The sequence below is a fragment of the Canis lupus genome, chromosome 12, assembly GCF_048164855.1.
Source record: "Canis lupus baileyi chromosome 12, mCanLup2.hap1, whole genome shotgun sequence".
Classification (NCBI taxonomy): domain Eukaryota; kingdom Metazoa; phylum Chordata; class Mammalia; order Carnivora; family Canidae; genus Canis; species Canis lupus.
The window spans coordinates 43,602,482-43,619,399 of NC_132849.1; the positions used below are offsets into that span (position 1 = coordinate 43,602,482).

The window sequence follows — 16,918 nt, forward strand, 5'->3', positions numbered from 1 at the left end:
TATTCCATTGCTTCACTTAAATTTCTCTGGTTACTAATAATTACTAACTTGTGAACACACTTTCATGAGTTAATTGGGCATTTTGTTTTTAAACATAATACTGTATTCTAGCTGCTAATATTTTGTTTAGGATTTTTGTTACCTATTTTCATGAGCGAGGCCATCCTATAATTTTTCTCTCTTGTTCTGTCTTTGTCAGGCTTTTGGTATGAGGGTTGTGCTAGACTCCTGAGTTGGGGAATGTTGTTTTGTCTTTTTCTGTAATGCCCTGAAAAAGTTTGCATCAGACTGGAACTACTTGATCCTTCAACATTTGCTATAATTTGTCGGCAAAGCCATACAGGCCTGGAGGTTTCTTTGAGTGAAGTTGTTTTTTTTTTTTTTTAAGATTTATTTATTTATTCATTCAGAGAGAGCAAGAGAGAGGCAGAGACACAGGCAGAGGGAGAAGCAGGCTCCACGCAGGGAGCCCGACGTGGGACTCGATCCCGGTCTCCAGGATCACATCCCGGGCTGCAGGCGGCGCCAAACCGCTGCGCCACCGGGGCTGCCCTTTGAGTGAAGATTTTTGACTAAAGATTTCATTTCCTTGCAGGTTACAATGCTATTGAGAATGTGTAAATTTTTTGAATCATCTTTGGTGTGTTATATTTTTTAGTGATTTTTCTTTTTTTTAAGATTTGTTTATTTATAAAGACACACAGAGAGAGAGAGAGGCAGAGCGACATAGGCAGAGGGAGAAGCAGGCTCCCTGCAAGAAGCCTGATGCAGAACTCCATCCCAGATCCCAGGATCAGGACCTGAGCACAAGGCAGAAGCTCAACCACTCACTGATCCACCCAGGCGTCCCTCTAGTAAGCTTTCTATTTAATCTACACTTTCAAATGTATTGACATAAAGTTATTCAAGCACAGTTCTGTCTCCTTGGTTTTATGATATTGGTTATTTGTGTCTTCTTGCTAAAGATATGTCAGTCTTAATTCTTTCAAAGGACCAATTTTCTGTATGTTTGCTTTCTACTTCAAGAATTTCTCTCTTTGTCTTTATTATTGCCTTACTTCTACTTTCGTTTTTGCCCCAGTTTTATTGGGACAGTTCTACTTCCTTTGGATTTATCTTGCTGTTTCGTTCCCCTAATTTCTTGAGATAAATGCCTAGATCATTCACTTTTAATCCCTTTTCCCTAACATATGCATTTGAGAGTATAAATTTTCTCCTAAGTACTACTTTAGCTTCATTCCACAAGTTATGATATGTAAAAATTTTATCATTCTCTTTCAACTGTTTTCTAATTTCCGTGATGATTTCTCCTTTAATCCATGGGTTATTTGGTAGTTCATTTTAAGTTTCTAAGCACAGGGGGATTTTCTAGTTATCTAACAAAGTTGCACTGTGGTCAGAATGTAGACTTTAATTTCACTCCCTTGAAATATTCTAAGACTTTATTCCCACTTCATGGTCAGTTAAAAAAATTATTTGCTTAAAAATACAATGTATTCGGCAGGTGTTAAAAATAGTCTCTTCAAGGACACCTCAGTCGGTTAAGCACTGGAATCTTGATTTCTGCTCAGGTCAAGATCTCAGGGTCCTGGGATGGAGGGCCACATCGTGCTCCACCCTCAGCAGGGAGTCTACTTGGGATTCTCTCTCTCTCTCTCTCTCCCTCTGCCCTCCCCTTGCACTCTCTCTCTCTCAAATAAACAAATCTTTAAAAGAAGTTTCTCCAGAGTTTTCCTTTGGTGGCGGGGGTGGGGGGAGCGTCTCTATGACCATTTGGTCAATTCTGTTCATCTCAGTGTTTTCAAGTCTATATTATTCCTTAACTTTTGTCTGCTTTTTTCCCACTAGTTACTAAGACAAGTATGTAAAATCTTTCATAATGATCGTGGGTGTATTTCCCCTTTGAACACGGAGGAGTTTTGCTTTATGTATTTTTAAGTGTTATTTAAAAACATTATTTATTCCTGGTGAATTAAATCTTGTATCACTATGAAGACCCTCTTTAACAATACTTTTAGCCTTTACTTCTTTTGTCTGATACTAATATTGCTATAGCAATATTCTCTTGACTGATACTTGCATAGTGTATCTTTTCCCTTTCTTTTACTTACAACTTTTCTATATCTTTTTGTTTTAATGTTGGATAAACAAAATCTAAATATATGCAATGTGCAAGAGACACATCTAAAACAAACAGATTTTATTGGAGCACTGATAGAGTAGGCAGTTAGGTAGACAGAAGCTGGAGGCAAGGATGGTGATAAATGGTTACACATTAGAAGCCTGAAGGGGGCACAGCATCTTGAAGTTGTGGCTTCCAGGACCCCTTGGCTAATAGACCAAGAGCCCCAGATGCAGGACGGGCCACTCTCCTCTCCCACCTCTGCTCCAGGGTAACCCCCAGACTCATTATAATGCATTCACGTTGTGTTTTAGCCCTACCCCCAATCCCAAGAGGGAAGGTTGCCCTGACGGTTCTGGGACAAACTTTGTAAAGTCAGAAACTAACCTCTCCCAACCTGTGGAAGGAGTCCCACAAAGGATTGGAAGCCTCCATTAGAGACCACCCCATACACACACACACATAAAAAGAAAAGACTCCTGTAACCTCGGGGCAGTTGCCACCACTGAGCCGGCCCACTCTCCCACCTTGAGGGTTTACTTCCTTAACAAACTGCTTTGTTCTTCCTACTTTCTTCTGTCTTCGTTTTTTAATTTTTTTTAAGTTTTTATTTTTTTAAAATTAAAAAAAAATTTTTTTTTAATTTAAATTCAAGTTAGTTAATATATAGTGTATTATTCATTTCAGGGTGGAGTTTAGTGATTCATCAGTTGCATACAACACCGAGCACTCATTACATCACAGGCCCATCACCCAGTTACCCACCTCCTTCCCAACTGTCTTTATTAGAGTATGGATCCTCGTGGAAATTGTTCATAGGAAACCCAACAACTGAGACCTCCATTCATACAACACAGACTCTCCCACCCTGAACATCATGTATTCCATTTGCAGTTCCATTACATGTTCCATTATATTTAATGTCATCACTAAAGCATGAGATTCAAAATTACCCTTTTACTTGGCACTTTCTGTTTCACCCTGTTTTATATTTCGTTTTTTTTTTCTCATTTCTTGCCTTTTTGTTAGATAACTAGGTATTTTTAATGAATTACTCAATTTTTTCCCTTTATTCATTGGAAGATAAACTCTGGTCTTGTTCTTTTAGTGCAAGGATTGACAAATTATGGCCTGTGGGTCAAACCTAACCTGATGCCTGTTTTTTGGTAAATAACAATGTATTCCAGCACAGCCACACTCATTTTGCACATTGTCTATGTCTACTTTGATGCTATGACAGTAGGTAGTTAGAGCAAACACCACAGGGGGTCTGCAATGACTAAAATATTTACTATCTAGCCCTTTACAGATAATTTGCAACCCCATTTTTAGTGGGTATCCTTTGAAATGCAATGTATATATATACATTTTTTCTTAACATACCAAATTCTTAAAACCTCCTCTTTATGGATGATAAATCAAGTCCCTCAAAATCTTTTTTTGTTTTTAAGATTTATAATTCATGAGAGACCCAGAGAAAGAGAGGCAGAGACATAGAGGGAGAAGCAGGCTCCCAACAGGGAGCCTGATGCAGGACTCGATCCCAGAACCCAAGGATCATGACCTGAGCCCAAGGCAGATGCTCAACCACTGAGTCACCCAGGTGTCCCCCTCGGAATATTTTAATTATATTTTCCCCTTCCCGCATAGACATTATTGTACTCAGGAATTTTATTTTCTTAATAAACTCTGTTTTGGAATCATTTTAGATTCACAGAAAAGTTGCAAAGATAGCGGTGAGTCCATGTATGCCCTTCACTCAGCTTCACCTAACGTTGCTGTAGAACGTTGGTACATTTGTTAAATCTATGTGATAACATTGGTACATTTACTTTTAACTAAATGCCAAACTTCATTCAGATTTCACCAATTTTCCCACTTACATCCTTTTTTTTGCCTAGGATCCAATCGAGGGTCCATGTTGGATTTAGTTGTCATGCCTCCTTAATCCCCTTGGTCTATGACAGTTTCTCAGTCTTTCCTTGTTTTCTCTGACCGTGACAGTTTTGAGGAGTACTGGCAGGTTCTTAAATTTAGGTTTCTGTTTTCTGTATGCTTAGACTGAGGTTCTGTGTTTTGGGGGAAAAAAACCACAGAGGCGACATGCCCCTCTCATTACATCACATCAGGCAGTACATGAGATCAGCTGGGTGTTGCTAATCTTCATGACCTGGCTAAGGTTGTGCTGGCCAAGTTTCTCCTGCATGGAGCTCTCTTTTTTCTCTTTCTATTCTAAGTGCTTTGGCAGCAAGCCCCTAAGTGGAGCCTACATTGTGGCTGGAAGGAGTGAGAGGTGGAGTGGGGTATATCTACACAATGTTGTTGTTTTTTTAAAGATTTTCTTTATTTATTCATGAGAAACAGAGAGAGAGAGAGACAGAGAGAGAGGGGCAGAGACACAGGCAGAGGGAGAAGCAGGCTCCATGCTAGAAGCCCCATGTGGGACTCGATCCTGGGTCTCCAGGACCACTCCCGGAGCTGAAGGCGGCGCTAAACCGCTGAGCCACCTGGGCTGCCCTATCTACACAATGTTATTTGGAATTCTTGTATAGAGAAAATTTGTCTCCTCTTATTTGTTCAATTCTTTTGTTATAGCAGTACAAACTCATGCATACTTATTTTGTACTTTGTGTTTTAGTCCAATACAACATTATTTCTTTTGTTGCTCAAATTGTTCCAACTTTGGCCTTTGGGAGCTCTCTCGGGTTGGCTCCTTTTTCCTTTCAATATGACCCAATCCTTTTGTTTTTATGGATGCTTTTTACTTTCTGGCCTTACAAGATGCTCCTGGCTCCCCTGCCTGTCTCTTTCTCCCATGACGGAGCAATGTAGTCACTAGTTTACAGGTAAGCCCCAATCTTCTCTCTTCCAGGAAAGAAATATTTTACACTGCCTAGATTCAGTGCCTGAGATTGACCCACCTGTCCAAATTATAGCTGAATTGGGATCAGATATTAGACATTTGCTGTGTTCCATCCCTGGAGCCACATTGGGGCCCCGTAATCACCGGCCTTACTGTCCCACGTGCCTGGCCCCAGCCTATCTACTATTCAAGACCAACTACGTTACGAAAAGAACAGTTATTTGGAGGAGAGATCGTGGGCTCCAGTTTTTAATATAGTAAGTTTGAAATATATGCAATATCCAAATATCTTCCACCCTTACCTCTTACTTGTCTTCAAGCAATTGAGTACAGCAGGAAATTGTTGACTTCGTCTTCCACAATCCAATCTTCTGGGACAATCCCAGTCTTCTGGGACAAATCCTTCCATCATTTCAGCAGAATTACTGCCTTGTGTTGTTGATAACAGATTACACCTTTCTTATCTCAGAAGTTTACTTTCTCCAAAATAATGGTAAATGTTGTCATCCTACCATTTGTCTCTGCATAATTCTAAAAAATCTTTGAATCTCTTTAGCTCTGCCTAGAGGTCAGATTCTATTGACAATGACCTGACTCTCTGATATTGGAACCACAACAGTGTCCGAACATTTCCAAGTTTTCTTTGGATGTTCCATCACCCTACCTCAACCTCCTTTCTTCCAAAATTTTCCTTGACTCTTGGCCTACCTTATAATATCCCCCCAAATAATTCTGGCAGCTCTCCGTACCTAGCTTGCTGTTCGAATCCACTTCAACTCTCTCTGTCTTGTGTTGGAATTGTTCCTATGTTCTCATGAATTCCTGGGGGTGGGCATCAGACCATAGCCATCTTATCTCCTCCATATGCTTGACTGTCTCCAGCACCTACTCCACCTAGTTCGTTACACCTGAACATCTTACACAACTGTCCAGCAGTTGAATCAACTTGATAGCATTGCACCATTCAAGTACATGGCAAAAAACCAAACCAAACCTAACCAAACCAAAACAACCTCTGGACTTCTACAGTCCTCCTGCATCCATCCTTGGGGAAATATGACCCTGAACCATATCCATTCCACATGTGGAAGTGGGGCTACTGCACATGCTGGCATCATTGACAGGATCAAGGGGGTACTTTTCCCTCTCCAGTACTAGAAAGCTGGGTATCTCTTCTACCCTGACCCAGCTGTGATGCCAAGAAGAGAGAGGAATTTACCCAAAGAAAACACAAGCAGGAGAGTTCAGGGTAAAAAGAAGCAGAGAGCTTTTGCAGGAAGACCCTTTCTTCACTGTACACATTTTGAGCCATAGAGTTAGGAAGAGGCGTTTTGGAGGATGAAAAACAAAGGGATGACACTGAGAAGTCAGGGGAGTAGTGGCTGAGGAAAGTGGCACTGCTTAAGGATCTAAGGTCCAATGTAAATGTACAGCAGGAAAAGAGAGCTCAGATAGAGGCTGGAGGCACACAGACATTTAGAGAGCACTTACAGCTGCCTTTGAGAAGTGGGTTACTCGGGATCCCTGGGTGGCTCAGTGATTTAGCCGCTGCCTTCCGCCTACGACAAGATCCTGGAGTCCTGGGATCAAATCCCACATCAGACTCCCTGCATGGAGTCCGCTTCTGCCTCTCTCTCTGTGTCTCTAACTAATGAAGAAAATTAAAAAAAAAAAAAGTTGGCTACTCTATGCTTATAAAACTAAAATCTGTTTGGCTTCTTGGAGGCCACTCTAGTGCCTCAAGTTTCCAGAGAGCTTCAGAGGTTTTACATGTGTGTACTTCTCGGGCACAAGGGGGAGCCAACTCTCTATTCTCAGAATCGTATATCCTAGGCACCAAACAGCTGGCATGGGTCTGGGATGAGCAAGGTTTGCCTTTGATATATCAAAACAGGTGACAGCTGATGTCTAAAATGGACAGAATACGGCTTTATTTCTTTTAGATTTTATTTATTTCTTCAAGAGAGAGGAGAGAGAGAGCATGAGCAGGAGTGGGGGAGAGCAGAGGAAGAGGGAGAAGCCGACTCCTCACTGAGCAGGGAGCCTGACCCAGGGCTCGATCCAGGACCCCAGGATCATGACCTGAGCTGAAGGCAGACACTTAAAACTGACTCAGCCACCCAGGCACCCCCAGACAGGACACATAAAACTGACTCAGCCACCCAGGCACCCCCAGACAGGGGCTTCTGAGTGTTTGTCATGTCTCACCACCAAAGGCTCTTCAGCACCCCAGAGTTCCTTATGTTCCCCTTACACACTTGGGCAGGGTCTAACCTGTGGATGTAGTTTTCATTCTAGTGATAAGGAACCTGTCCTGCCTAATTGGGATTCTTTTTCTGGGTGTCCTATGTTGGGGACACAAGTTTTTCCCTCTTCCTCTGGAATTATCTATGTTCCCCGCTCTCCTTCTTTGTGTGATTCTGTGCAGGTGCGCACACACATGAACCTAGGTATTGGAGATGAGGATACAGAGAGGTTGGAATAAGGTCTGGATCAGTGGCCAGTGAAATGGGCTTGGTGGGGACAGAGGGAGGAGTAAAGAAACAAACCGGTTGTTGGGACCAACCATGCCACTCATCTTCTCCCACCTCTAATTTATTGATTCTGATCTACTGAGTGAGGAAGGTTAACTTTCCAAAACAAGGCATTTCACTTTATTTCTGAAGTCAGAACATGCCAGTAACAGTGGAGACCGCTAAGAACTTCCCCAAGATAGAGAGGCTCTTTCTCCCCATCCTGGGCTGCGGGTGGCACGGGGACTGGGCCTCTCCTCCCACCACACGTGCTGCTAGTCCAATGGGCCTCCGAGGGCTTCACCGCCCAGAAACACCAGTTCACACCAGTTCACACCAGTTCACAGCAGGGCAGGCTCTAGTGCTTCCAAGGGGTCCGTGCTGCGCTTGCGCCCTGGCCCGGTGAGGGCGCTCCTGACAGCCTCACAGACTGACGGAGCTGCAGCCAGGTGCGCCTGCGCCTCAAGGATGGAACACCGGAACAGGAGGCTCAGCAGGGCTATGGGGATCACCTGTGGGGAAGAGGTCGGGACACCTGAAGCCCGAGAGAGTGAGGCCATGGGGAAGGAACCCTGGAAGACCCAGAGTGTAGCGTGTGGGAGGGAGTCAGAAGCCACTAGGTTGGACGCTAGGATAGAAGAGAGTTACCAACACCAGAAATTGTAGTGAGGTGGGTTAAGAACAGAGAGAAGCCTTCACCCGGACCCGAAAACTCCTATTCATCTTTAAGACCCAGTTCGAAGGCCCCCTTCCCCCTTTCCTGACTCCCCTCCTAAGCAGAACTGAAGGCCCCATTTCTGCACCCCTCTGACGCCATTCGCATGTCTGTGCCTCCTGTCACAATCACGTCTCCCTCAGGAACAGGGAGCTTCTTGGCAGAATGTCACTGAGCCTTGTAAACCCAGTACCAAGCAGAATTTCTCCTACATACAAAGGACTCGCTAAATGTTTGCTGAATGACAAGCTGCCGGCAGGATACCTGTTCCTTCTCGTGTGCGGTCTGGATGTGGACGGAGATCGGAGAAGCCCGAATATCATCCGACAGTGGCTGGGGGAAGTGGATCACCTGGAGGAGGGTCTCGATGCACCGAGCCTTGGGCTGTCCAGAGAACCGCTGTGGAAGAAGTGGGAAGGTCAGTGCTGGGCTAGGAAGCCAGGGGGAGTGGAGAATGGAGTCGAGGAGGAGAAAGAAGTGGGAGATGGGACAGGTGCATGGGATCCTGAAGACTGGCCATGGAGGCTGTAGAGAATTGGTCCCTATAGGTGATCCCAAACTCACAGTCCCCAGGTGTGAAGAAAAAGGGTTAGTGGTGGGCTTTGATTGGCTAGGTTAAACTGAAGGACTTTTTAAAGATTTTATGTATTTATTCATGAGAGATACAGAGAGAAAAGCAGAGACATAGGCAGAGGGAGAAGCAGGCTCCGTGCAGGAAGCCTGATGTGGGACTCGATCCTGGGACCCTGGGATCACGCCCTGAGCCAAAGGCAGATGCTCAACCACTGAGCCACCCAAGCGTCCCAAACTGGAGGATTAAGAGCAAATTGGTCATACTTTCAGCCAAATCGCCAGCAGCCCCTCCTGGTTTCTTCCTTAACCCCATCCATCTTTTACACCTCTGCCAAGACTGCTCACCTGCCAAAGCTGATCCTGTTTTGTCACCACCCTTTCCCTCTGCTAGCTCAGCACTGCCCAACAGAAATATAATGTGAGCCACATATGTAATTTAAGATTTTCTAAGTGCTGCATTAAAAAAGAAACAGGTGAGGGCTGCCTAGGTGGCTCAGTTGGTTGGGCATCTGCATCCAGCTCATGTCCTGGGATCCAGTCCTGCATCAGGCTCACCACTCAGTGGGGAGTCTGCCTCTCCCTCTCCATCTGCCTCTGCCTCTTCTGCCAGCTCATGCTCTCTCTCTCTCTCTCTCTCTCAAATAAATAACAAAATCTTTAAAAAGAGAGAGAGAGAGAAAGAGGGGGAATTAAAAAGAAACAGAGGGCAGCCCTGGTGGCTTCTGTTTTGCTCTAGTACATTTGAACTGGACGTTCCTTGAAATTCTACTGGACTTCGGCAAGGATCATACAGTTAGACACTTCATTGTTCTTTTTTCAATGTAGGTTTTGTCTCTCCTCCACTAGATGAGCCACTCTGGAATGGCAAAGACTGGATCATACTCTGGATCTATCTCTGATTTCCCCTAAACATACGAACCCCAGGAACTAAAAAAGCATAAAGCACTTTTCTTTTCCTGGTTGGTTGGTTCTACTCATTTGAGAAGGTTGTTTTAGGGATGCGGCGGGTGTTCACTAAATGCTCATTGATTGACTGATTCCCTTTATGTAGAGTTCTGAGACTTAGCAAATAAAAATACAGCAAAATAGGAATTTCAAATGAATAATGAAAAATATAGGATTAGTATGCCTCAACTCTTGCACCGGACATACTTATACTTAAAGAAAAAAAAAAAAAATCCTTTCATGACCATCTGTTGTGCTCTCTGCTCAGCAGCCATTCCTCATCCTCCTAGTACCAGTACCTTGATCTTCCTCTGGGGAACTATGGCTCTGCCGTTCTGAGGCCATGCTGTTTGTCTGAGGCTCCCTTCCCACCCTATTCCTCCAGTGCCATCCCATGGCGAGAGCACATGAGCCAGGCCTGGGTAGAGAGCTGCTTTCCCCTGGAGAATAGTGACTGGCTCAGGAATGGCATGTGACCCAAGACAAGCCAGCAAGAGCCCTTCCTGCCAGGCATTCGTGGGAATCACAGGGACAGATAAACTCTCCTTCCACTTGGGTTGCTACCTTGGTGGGATGCTAGGCTGGCACTGCTGGCGGCCAGTTATGCCACCTACTGGAGAAAACCTGCCTGAGAATGAGAGGGACACAGAGGAAAGTAAAGGGCTGACATTCTGGAGCACATTGCTTTGAGTATCTGGATCCAGCTCCCCTGAGACTTCAGTTACATGGGCCGGTCATTTGCCTTGTTTAGCTTAAACCACTATGGATTAGACTTCTGTCACATACTTGTAACTGAAATAATCTTGTCTGATAGTTATAATCTCAGACATTTACCCATGCATGCACATACACTCCCTAGAGTGGAGGATGACTCTGATAGGAGGAAGTGGAGGTGCAGGAGAAAAGTCAGCCCTTAGCCCCACGTGTCCCCTTATCTCTGTGGCAGTCTAGGCATGAGACCAGGCCCAACACAGCCCCACACAGCCCCGACCCATCATGGCCTACCTGCAGCATGGCCAGCGCCCGCCAGAAGAGCTTAGATTGCAGATGCGGAGGTCCAACATGTGGTTTTGGAGGATCTTCCCAAGAAGCACATGGGCCCCTGTGCTCACAGTATTCAGTATCCACTTGGTGCTTAGCTCATGCTGGAACTTCTAAATAGGGCACACATACGGGGGTAACGGAAATTAGAGGAGGGTAGAGCAACAGGGTGAATAGGGCCCTATTGTCACGTGGGAATCCAGGGATCAAAAAAGAGAGACCCAAATACAGACGTAATTTGTTTCAGCAACCCAGAGTTTAGATGTTAGGATAGTCCCAGTCAAACCTGGTGGTGTCCCACATTTATGGTTTTGATCCCTAGGTACACAGATATCTTCTCTGAGTTCTTCCACAGAAGGGTTTTGCACGTATCAGAACTTTCCTTCTGCTCTCCAGGTACCTGATACGAGGAGTCAAAGTCCTGGGCATCGTTCCATGAAACCAAAGGCCTCTCGGGAGCAGATAGTGTCTTATTCTGCTCCAGAGCCCCAATCTTTTTGATAATGGCTGATACATGGTTACTGATCAATACATGTTTGTTGAGAATTAATTCAATTTAACAATTATAACAACCTAATGAAATAGGATTTTCTATCCTCATTTTTACATATGTGGAAATTAGAGGTTAGAAATAAAGTAACTTGAGGGCCTGGGTGGCTCATCAGTTAAGCATCTGACTCTTGATTTTGGCTCAGGTCATGATCTCAAGGTCGTGGGATCAAGCCCTGTGCTGGGCTCCACATTCAGCAGGGAGTCTGCTGGACATTTCTTCTCCCTCTGCCCCTCCTCCCACTGCTGATTCTCCCTCTTTTCTCTCGCTCCCTCTCTCAAATAAATAAACAAATCTTTAAAAAAAGAAAAAAAAGTAAAGTAACTTGAATAAGTTTATATGATAGTGAGATGCAGAATCAGGACCTAAATTCAGGTCTTCTAATTGGTGATGAGGGCGCTTCCTACTTGGCCACAGTCATCTCCTGGGTGAATAAGATAATGTATGTGAAAGCACACTGAAAACTAAAACGCTGCACAAACACATAGTACTGTGAGTATAAACGCCACCTGTCCTTAGCCCTCATCTCTTGCTCTTATAACATCTATTACTGCGCTTTGCATCTATTACTGTAACAGGAGTCCAGACAAGGAATTGAGAGGATTAATTACTGGGTCCTGGCCAGGCAAGGGAACAGGCTACCACTACTTCTGCCTCCTTCTGGCATTCTACAAATAGCAGGTCACACACACCCCTTGCAGAGGGTATACTGAAAATACTTAACAAGGGATTGACAAGGACATGAGTACTGTATAAGTACATTTGCAATGATGGGGATGGAGCTAGAGACTATTATTCTAAGTGAAGTAAATCAATCAGAGAAAGATAAATACCATATGATTTCACTCATGTGGAATTTAAGAAACAAAACAAACAAGCAAAGGGAAAAAAAGAGAGAGAAGAGAGACAAATCAGGAAACAGACTCTTAACTATAGAGAACAAACTGATGGTCACCAGAGGGGAGGTAGGTGGGGGATGGGTTAAACAGGTGATGGGGATGAAGGAGTGCACTTGCTGTGATGAACACAGGGTGTTGTCTGGAAGTGCTGAATCACTATACTGTACACCTGAAATGTATATGACACTAGATTAACTGACAGGAATGAATGAATGAATGAATGAATGAATGAGTTTATTTTTTTAATTTTCTTTTTCATGAGAGACATAAAGAGAGAGGCAGAGATGTAGGCAGAGGGAGAAGCAGGCTCCATGCAGGAAGCCTGATGTGGTCCTTGATTCCGGGACTCCAGGATCATGCCTTGAGCCAAAGGCCAACGCTCAACCGCTGAGCCACCCAGGTGTCCCTACTGACAGGAATTTAAATAAAAACTGAAAAAAAGAAAAAGATATTGTGGCTCATTTGGCTAAAAGAGAAAGACAAAGAGCACGGAAAATCGACCAACCAGAATGAAGCTAGCTAGAATGCAGTACACAGATTGTCCAGTGGGAGAGAGAGCAATCAAATCTGAGTTATATCATTTATGTCACTAACCATTAGATAACCATTCACACCACTATCATTAACACAAAATATTTTAAAAACGGACGCCTGTGTGGCTCAGCACTTGAGCGGCTGCCTTTGCCTCAGGGCATGATCCCTGGGTCCAGGATCAAGTCCTGCATTGGGCTCCCTGTGTGGAGTCTGCTTTTCCCTCTGCCTGTGTCTCTGCCTCTCTCTCTGTTCTCTCATAAATAAATAAGTAGGGAATCCCTGGGTGGCGCAGCGGTTTGGCGCCTGCCTTTGGCCCAGGGCATGATCCTGGAGACCCGGGATTGAATCCCACATCGGGCTCCCGGTGCATGGAGCCTGCTTCTCCCTCTGCCTGTGTCTCTGCGCCTCTCTCTCTCTCTCTCTCTCTCTGTGACTATCATAAATAAATAAAAATTAATAAATAAATAAATAAGTAAAATCTTAGAAAAAAAACAAAAAACAAAACAATTTTTAAATCATCAATCTCTGCCCTGAAAACCATTCTCAATACTAAGCTTCCTAGGGGCTAATTTTCCTTTCCTTCAAGTTCCAGCTCAAGACACATCTGTTTGTAAACTTAAAAACGTTCTCAAATTTTAAGTCAGTGTTGCCCAACAGCAATATGAAAGCCATACATGCAATTTTTTATCTTCAGGGTGCCTGAGTAGCTCAGGTGGTTAAGGCTCCAACTCTTCTTGATTTCAGCTCAGATCATGATCTTAGGGGTGTGAACCACAGGGTTGAGCCCTTTGTCCGGTTCCACACTCAGTGCAGAGTCTGCTTGAGATACTGTTTCTTCTTCTCCCTCTCTCTCTGCCCCTCCCCTGGCTCACACCTGTTCTCTCTCTAAATAAATACAATCTTTAAAAAACTTTTTTATTTTCTAGTAGCCACATTAAAAAGGGGAATCAGGGCAGCCTGAGTGGCTCAGCGGTTTGGTGCCGCCTTCAGCCCCAGGCGAGGTCCTGGGGACCCCGGGTCGGATCCTGTGTCGGGCTCCCTGCATGGAGCCTGCTTCTCTCTCTACCTGTGCCGCTCCCTCTCTCTCTCAATCTCTCTCTCTCTCTGTGTGTGTCTCTAGTGAATAAATAAATAAAATCTTTAAAAAAGGAGGGGGAGGGGATCAGGTAAAATTATTACATGTAATCAATATGAAAATATTGGGGGATCCCTGGGTGGCTCAGCTGTTTGGCCCCTGCCTTCAGCCCAGGGCGTGATCCTGGAGTCCCGGGATCGAGTCCCACATCGGGCTCCCTGCGTGGAGCCTGCTTCTCCCTCTGCCTGTGTCTCTGCCTCTCTCCCTGTGTCTCTCATGAATGAATAAATAAAATCTTTAAAAAAATAAAAAAATATGAAAATATTACGAATATTTTACATTATTTTTTCACAGTAAGCCTTTCAATCTAGTGTGTATTTTAGGTTTATAGTACAAGTCAGTTTGGACTAGTCATACTTTAAGTGTCCAATAACCACATATGGGTAATGGCTACTATATTGGACAGTGCACGTCTAAGTCCTCAGTGATTACTCCCTTCTCTAAACCCTTACTTTAGCATATTTAGGGTTTCTAGCTTTGTTTTACACTTACGAAGTAATTTCATCATATTTATCCAATCTTCCCAACACTACATTAAGATGATCTTCTTTTTATATTCCTAGTTCCTGAATACCCATCCTCCAAACTGCCTGGCATTATAGAAAACTCCATTTATTCTTCTGGCCAAGGGACAAGCTTTCTCTGATCAGCTATTTCACATTTCAGGGAATTTACATACATAAAGTACAAAAAAAATGAGGCACTATCCTACACTGAACATTCCATGGTTTTTGATTGAATGTAGTTCCAGGGGATCCCTGCGTGGCGCGGCGGTTTGGCGCCTGCCTTTGGCCCAGGGCGCGATCCTGGAGACCCGGGATCGAATCCCACATCGGGCTCCCGGTGCATGGAGCCTGCTTCTCCCTCGGCCTATGTCTCTGCCCCTCTCTCTCTCTCTCTCTCTCTCTCTCTGTGACTATCATAAAAAAAAAAAAAAAAAAAATTGAATGTAGTTCCAGCCCCTCCAGTGATGATAATCAAGATCAGAGCTCTATATACATACCACTTGTAGTGAATTTACAATATTAGGTTCCGGCAGCAATTTTAATCTCTTACCCATTCCCCAGGTACAGCCCATTTCATCATCTTGACTACTAGTATTTCTCTTCCTTTCGGTGGTGTCCACTTCTTCCTCATCCGAGTCTTCTCCCAACATCTTCTTCTCCAACATCATTTGCTGCTGCTTGCGCAATTCCTTCAGTTGCGTTACGGTCAGCTCGGATTCTGCCTCTCGGTCTTCCTCTGGTCCCTGATGAACCAAGCGAAAGAATTCTTTCAGAGTTCAGGAGTGTGGGAGTCACTTTCAGAAATATGGCAACGGGGACACGTGTCCGCAGAGGAGCCAGATTCCCCCACTTTGTCCTCGGGGACGGAGAGAACCTCCTTCTTCACAGAAAGCGTAAGCAACTCTGGAACCCAGGCCGGTGCACTCCAGAGATTTCCGCATTACGTTGTTCTACTTACCTGAAGAAGAAAGAGCCGGGTGCTGCCTCCAAAGCGAAGAACGTGCCCGACGTGGACGCGACGATAGGTGCGGGGTGAGATGCGGGTTTTGTTAAGAAAAGTGCCGTGGGTGCTTCCCAGATCGTAAAGGTAGAAGCCCGGCCCTTGGCCGTCGCATTCTCCTTCGAGGCCGGCCGCCCTGTGCTGCAGCACGGCGTGGTACCGGGACACCGAAGGGTGCTCCAGGCACACGTCGCAGCTAGACAGCCTCCCGAAGAGGCAGCAACTCGTCCCTTTCAAGCTGCGGGTGCCAAGGATGGTGCCGCCCTTGAGCGTCTCTAGGCTGTAGGGGGCCGAGGCGGGGCCGCCCCACGGCGGCTCCCGGTAAGGGGGAGCCCGGGCCGGGCCGCCAGCTGAAGGAGCCGCTGAGGGGGGCCGCGGCTGCTCCGTCGGTGGACTCCTGGTGTCCCCGCTGTCGGGCTGGACTGGCGGGACGTCGGGCTCCCCGGGGTCGGGCTCTGGCAGCGCCGTGGGCCTTTCCTTCTTTACCTCCTCAGGGTTCGCAGGACTGGTGGCCGGAGCTTTGCCCCGCACGACCGGGGGCACCGGCAGGGTTGGTTTCTTGAAGTCATCACTGCGCTCTTGCGAAGCCAGCGACTCGGACGGAGAGGGACTATCAGCCATCCTCGGGCGGGTGCACTCTCAAAATCTGTTCCTGGGAAACCTACCCCCGCAGTCTCTAAGTTCCTCTCTCCTCTCCCTCTCCGCCTCTCCGCCTCTCCGCCTCTCCTCTCTCTCTCTCTCTCTCTCTCTCTCTCTCTCTCTGCTCCCAGCGGCTTCTCTGGGCAGCGATGGCGGAGTTGCTCCTTCACCACCCACACACGACGTTACGAAGAGGGCAACATCACGGGAAGGGAAAAACAGTAAAAGGAGACCGAGGTGCTGTGAAAATGGGGACATCTTTAGAGGGTGCAACCTGTCGTAATAGCTTCCTGTGGCATATCCTGCGTGAGGAGAAGCGCTTCCGACAGCCTAGGACCACCCGTCACCTAGCCAGCTTTCGCGGGCCTGGCGACCCTCGCCTCAGGCCTTTCCGAGTCGTGCAGTCTTCCAGCCCAACTCCCGTGACGCGGCAGTGAATAGTCGCGCTTCCGTGCCACGGTCCAGGCCCAGACCTCCTCGTCTCCGAGCCGCCCCGCCCGGCATCAATGACTCCAGGCCCTTGCGCCTCCTCACCCTGACTGGGAGCTGCCGAGGACCGGGGCTTTCTTTGAACTTATTCTTCGTGTTCTTTTCGGTGAAATTAAGGTTTTATTTTGTTCTGTTTGGTCCCTTCGTTGACCCATTTCTTTGTTCATTTTGTTTTTTCGGAAGCCAGTTACTGAGACTGCATAGTGTAGTGGTTAGGGGCGCAGACTCTGGAGCCTGTCTTGATTTTCTCCCTCCGTCATTTGCGACGTTGGGCAAGACGGTGGGCCTCAGCTTCTGCCTCTGAAAAATGGGATAGATGTGGAGATTGAATTAAACAGTAAAGACAAAGCCTGGCACATGGTAAGCACGCAACAAATGCCAAATATACTGTGCG

General features: G+C 45.8%; 2 protein-coding genes and 1 long non-coding RNA gene across 14 annotated transcripts in view; 2 read left to right on the forward strand and 1 right to left on the reverse strand.

Moving 5' to 3' along the window:
* The window catches only part of LOC140601967 (uncharacterized), a 14,401-nt gene extending 2,791 nt beyond the window's left edge, over positions 1 to 11,610 (forward strand). The window contains exons 2-4 of one of the 3 annotated variants that reach the window (XR_012005027.1): positions 679 to 854; positions 8,434 to 8,631; positions 9,612 to 9,895. This is a non-coding gene — a long non-coding RNA (uncharacterized lncRNA). Of the gene's footprint in view, positions 1 to 678; positions 855 to 8,433; positions 8,632 to 9,611; positions 9,896 to 11,094 lie in introns of those variants that run through there. The other 2 variants (XR_012005026.1, XR_012005025.1) reach the window with 2 other exon arrangements.
* Positions 2,186 to 16,445, reverse strand: LOC140601958 (kanadaptin-like). Its single transcript, XM_072771496.1, has 5 exons — positions 15,355 to 16,445; positions 14,947 to 15,139; positions 10,737 to 10,885; positions 8,478 to 8,612; positions 2,186 to 8,010 (listed from the first exon to the last, which is right to left on the reverse strand). Exons 1-3 carry the CDS (start codon positions 16,015 to 16,017, stop codon positions 10,872 to 10,874), a joined length of 870 nt encoding a protein of 289 aa, XP_072627597.1. The 5' UTR covers positions 16,018 to 16,445; the 3' UTR covers positions 2,186 to 8,010; positions 8,478 to 8,612; positions 10,737 to 10,871.
* LOC140601953 (STAGA complex 65 subunit gamma) overlaps positions 16,320 to 16,918 on the forward strand; it is a 29,458-nt gene continuing 28,859 nt past the window's right edge. For 7 of the 10 annotated variants that reach the window (XR_012005019.1, XR_012005017.1, XR_012005018.1 and 4 more), the window contains exon 1: positions 16,320 to 16,884. The gene's annotated coding sequence lies outside the window, so the exon portion shown is untranslated. The remainder of the gene's footprint in view (positions 16,885 to 16,918) is intronic. The other 3 variants (XM_072771485.1, XM_072771482.1, XM_072771483.1) reach the window with 2 other exon arrangements.

Bases quoted from the DNA above. Each gene is read 5' to 3' on its own strand.
- LOC140601958 (XM_072771496.1), bottom strand. From the start codon at position 16,017: ATGGCTGATAGTCCCTCTCCGTCCGAGTCGCTGGCTTCGCAAGAGCGC. The intron at 15,140-15,354 runs GTAAGTAGAACA...TTGGTTCATCAG, and splicing joins CCCGGCTCTTTCTTCTTCAG to GGACCAGAGGAAGACCGAGA.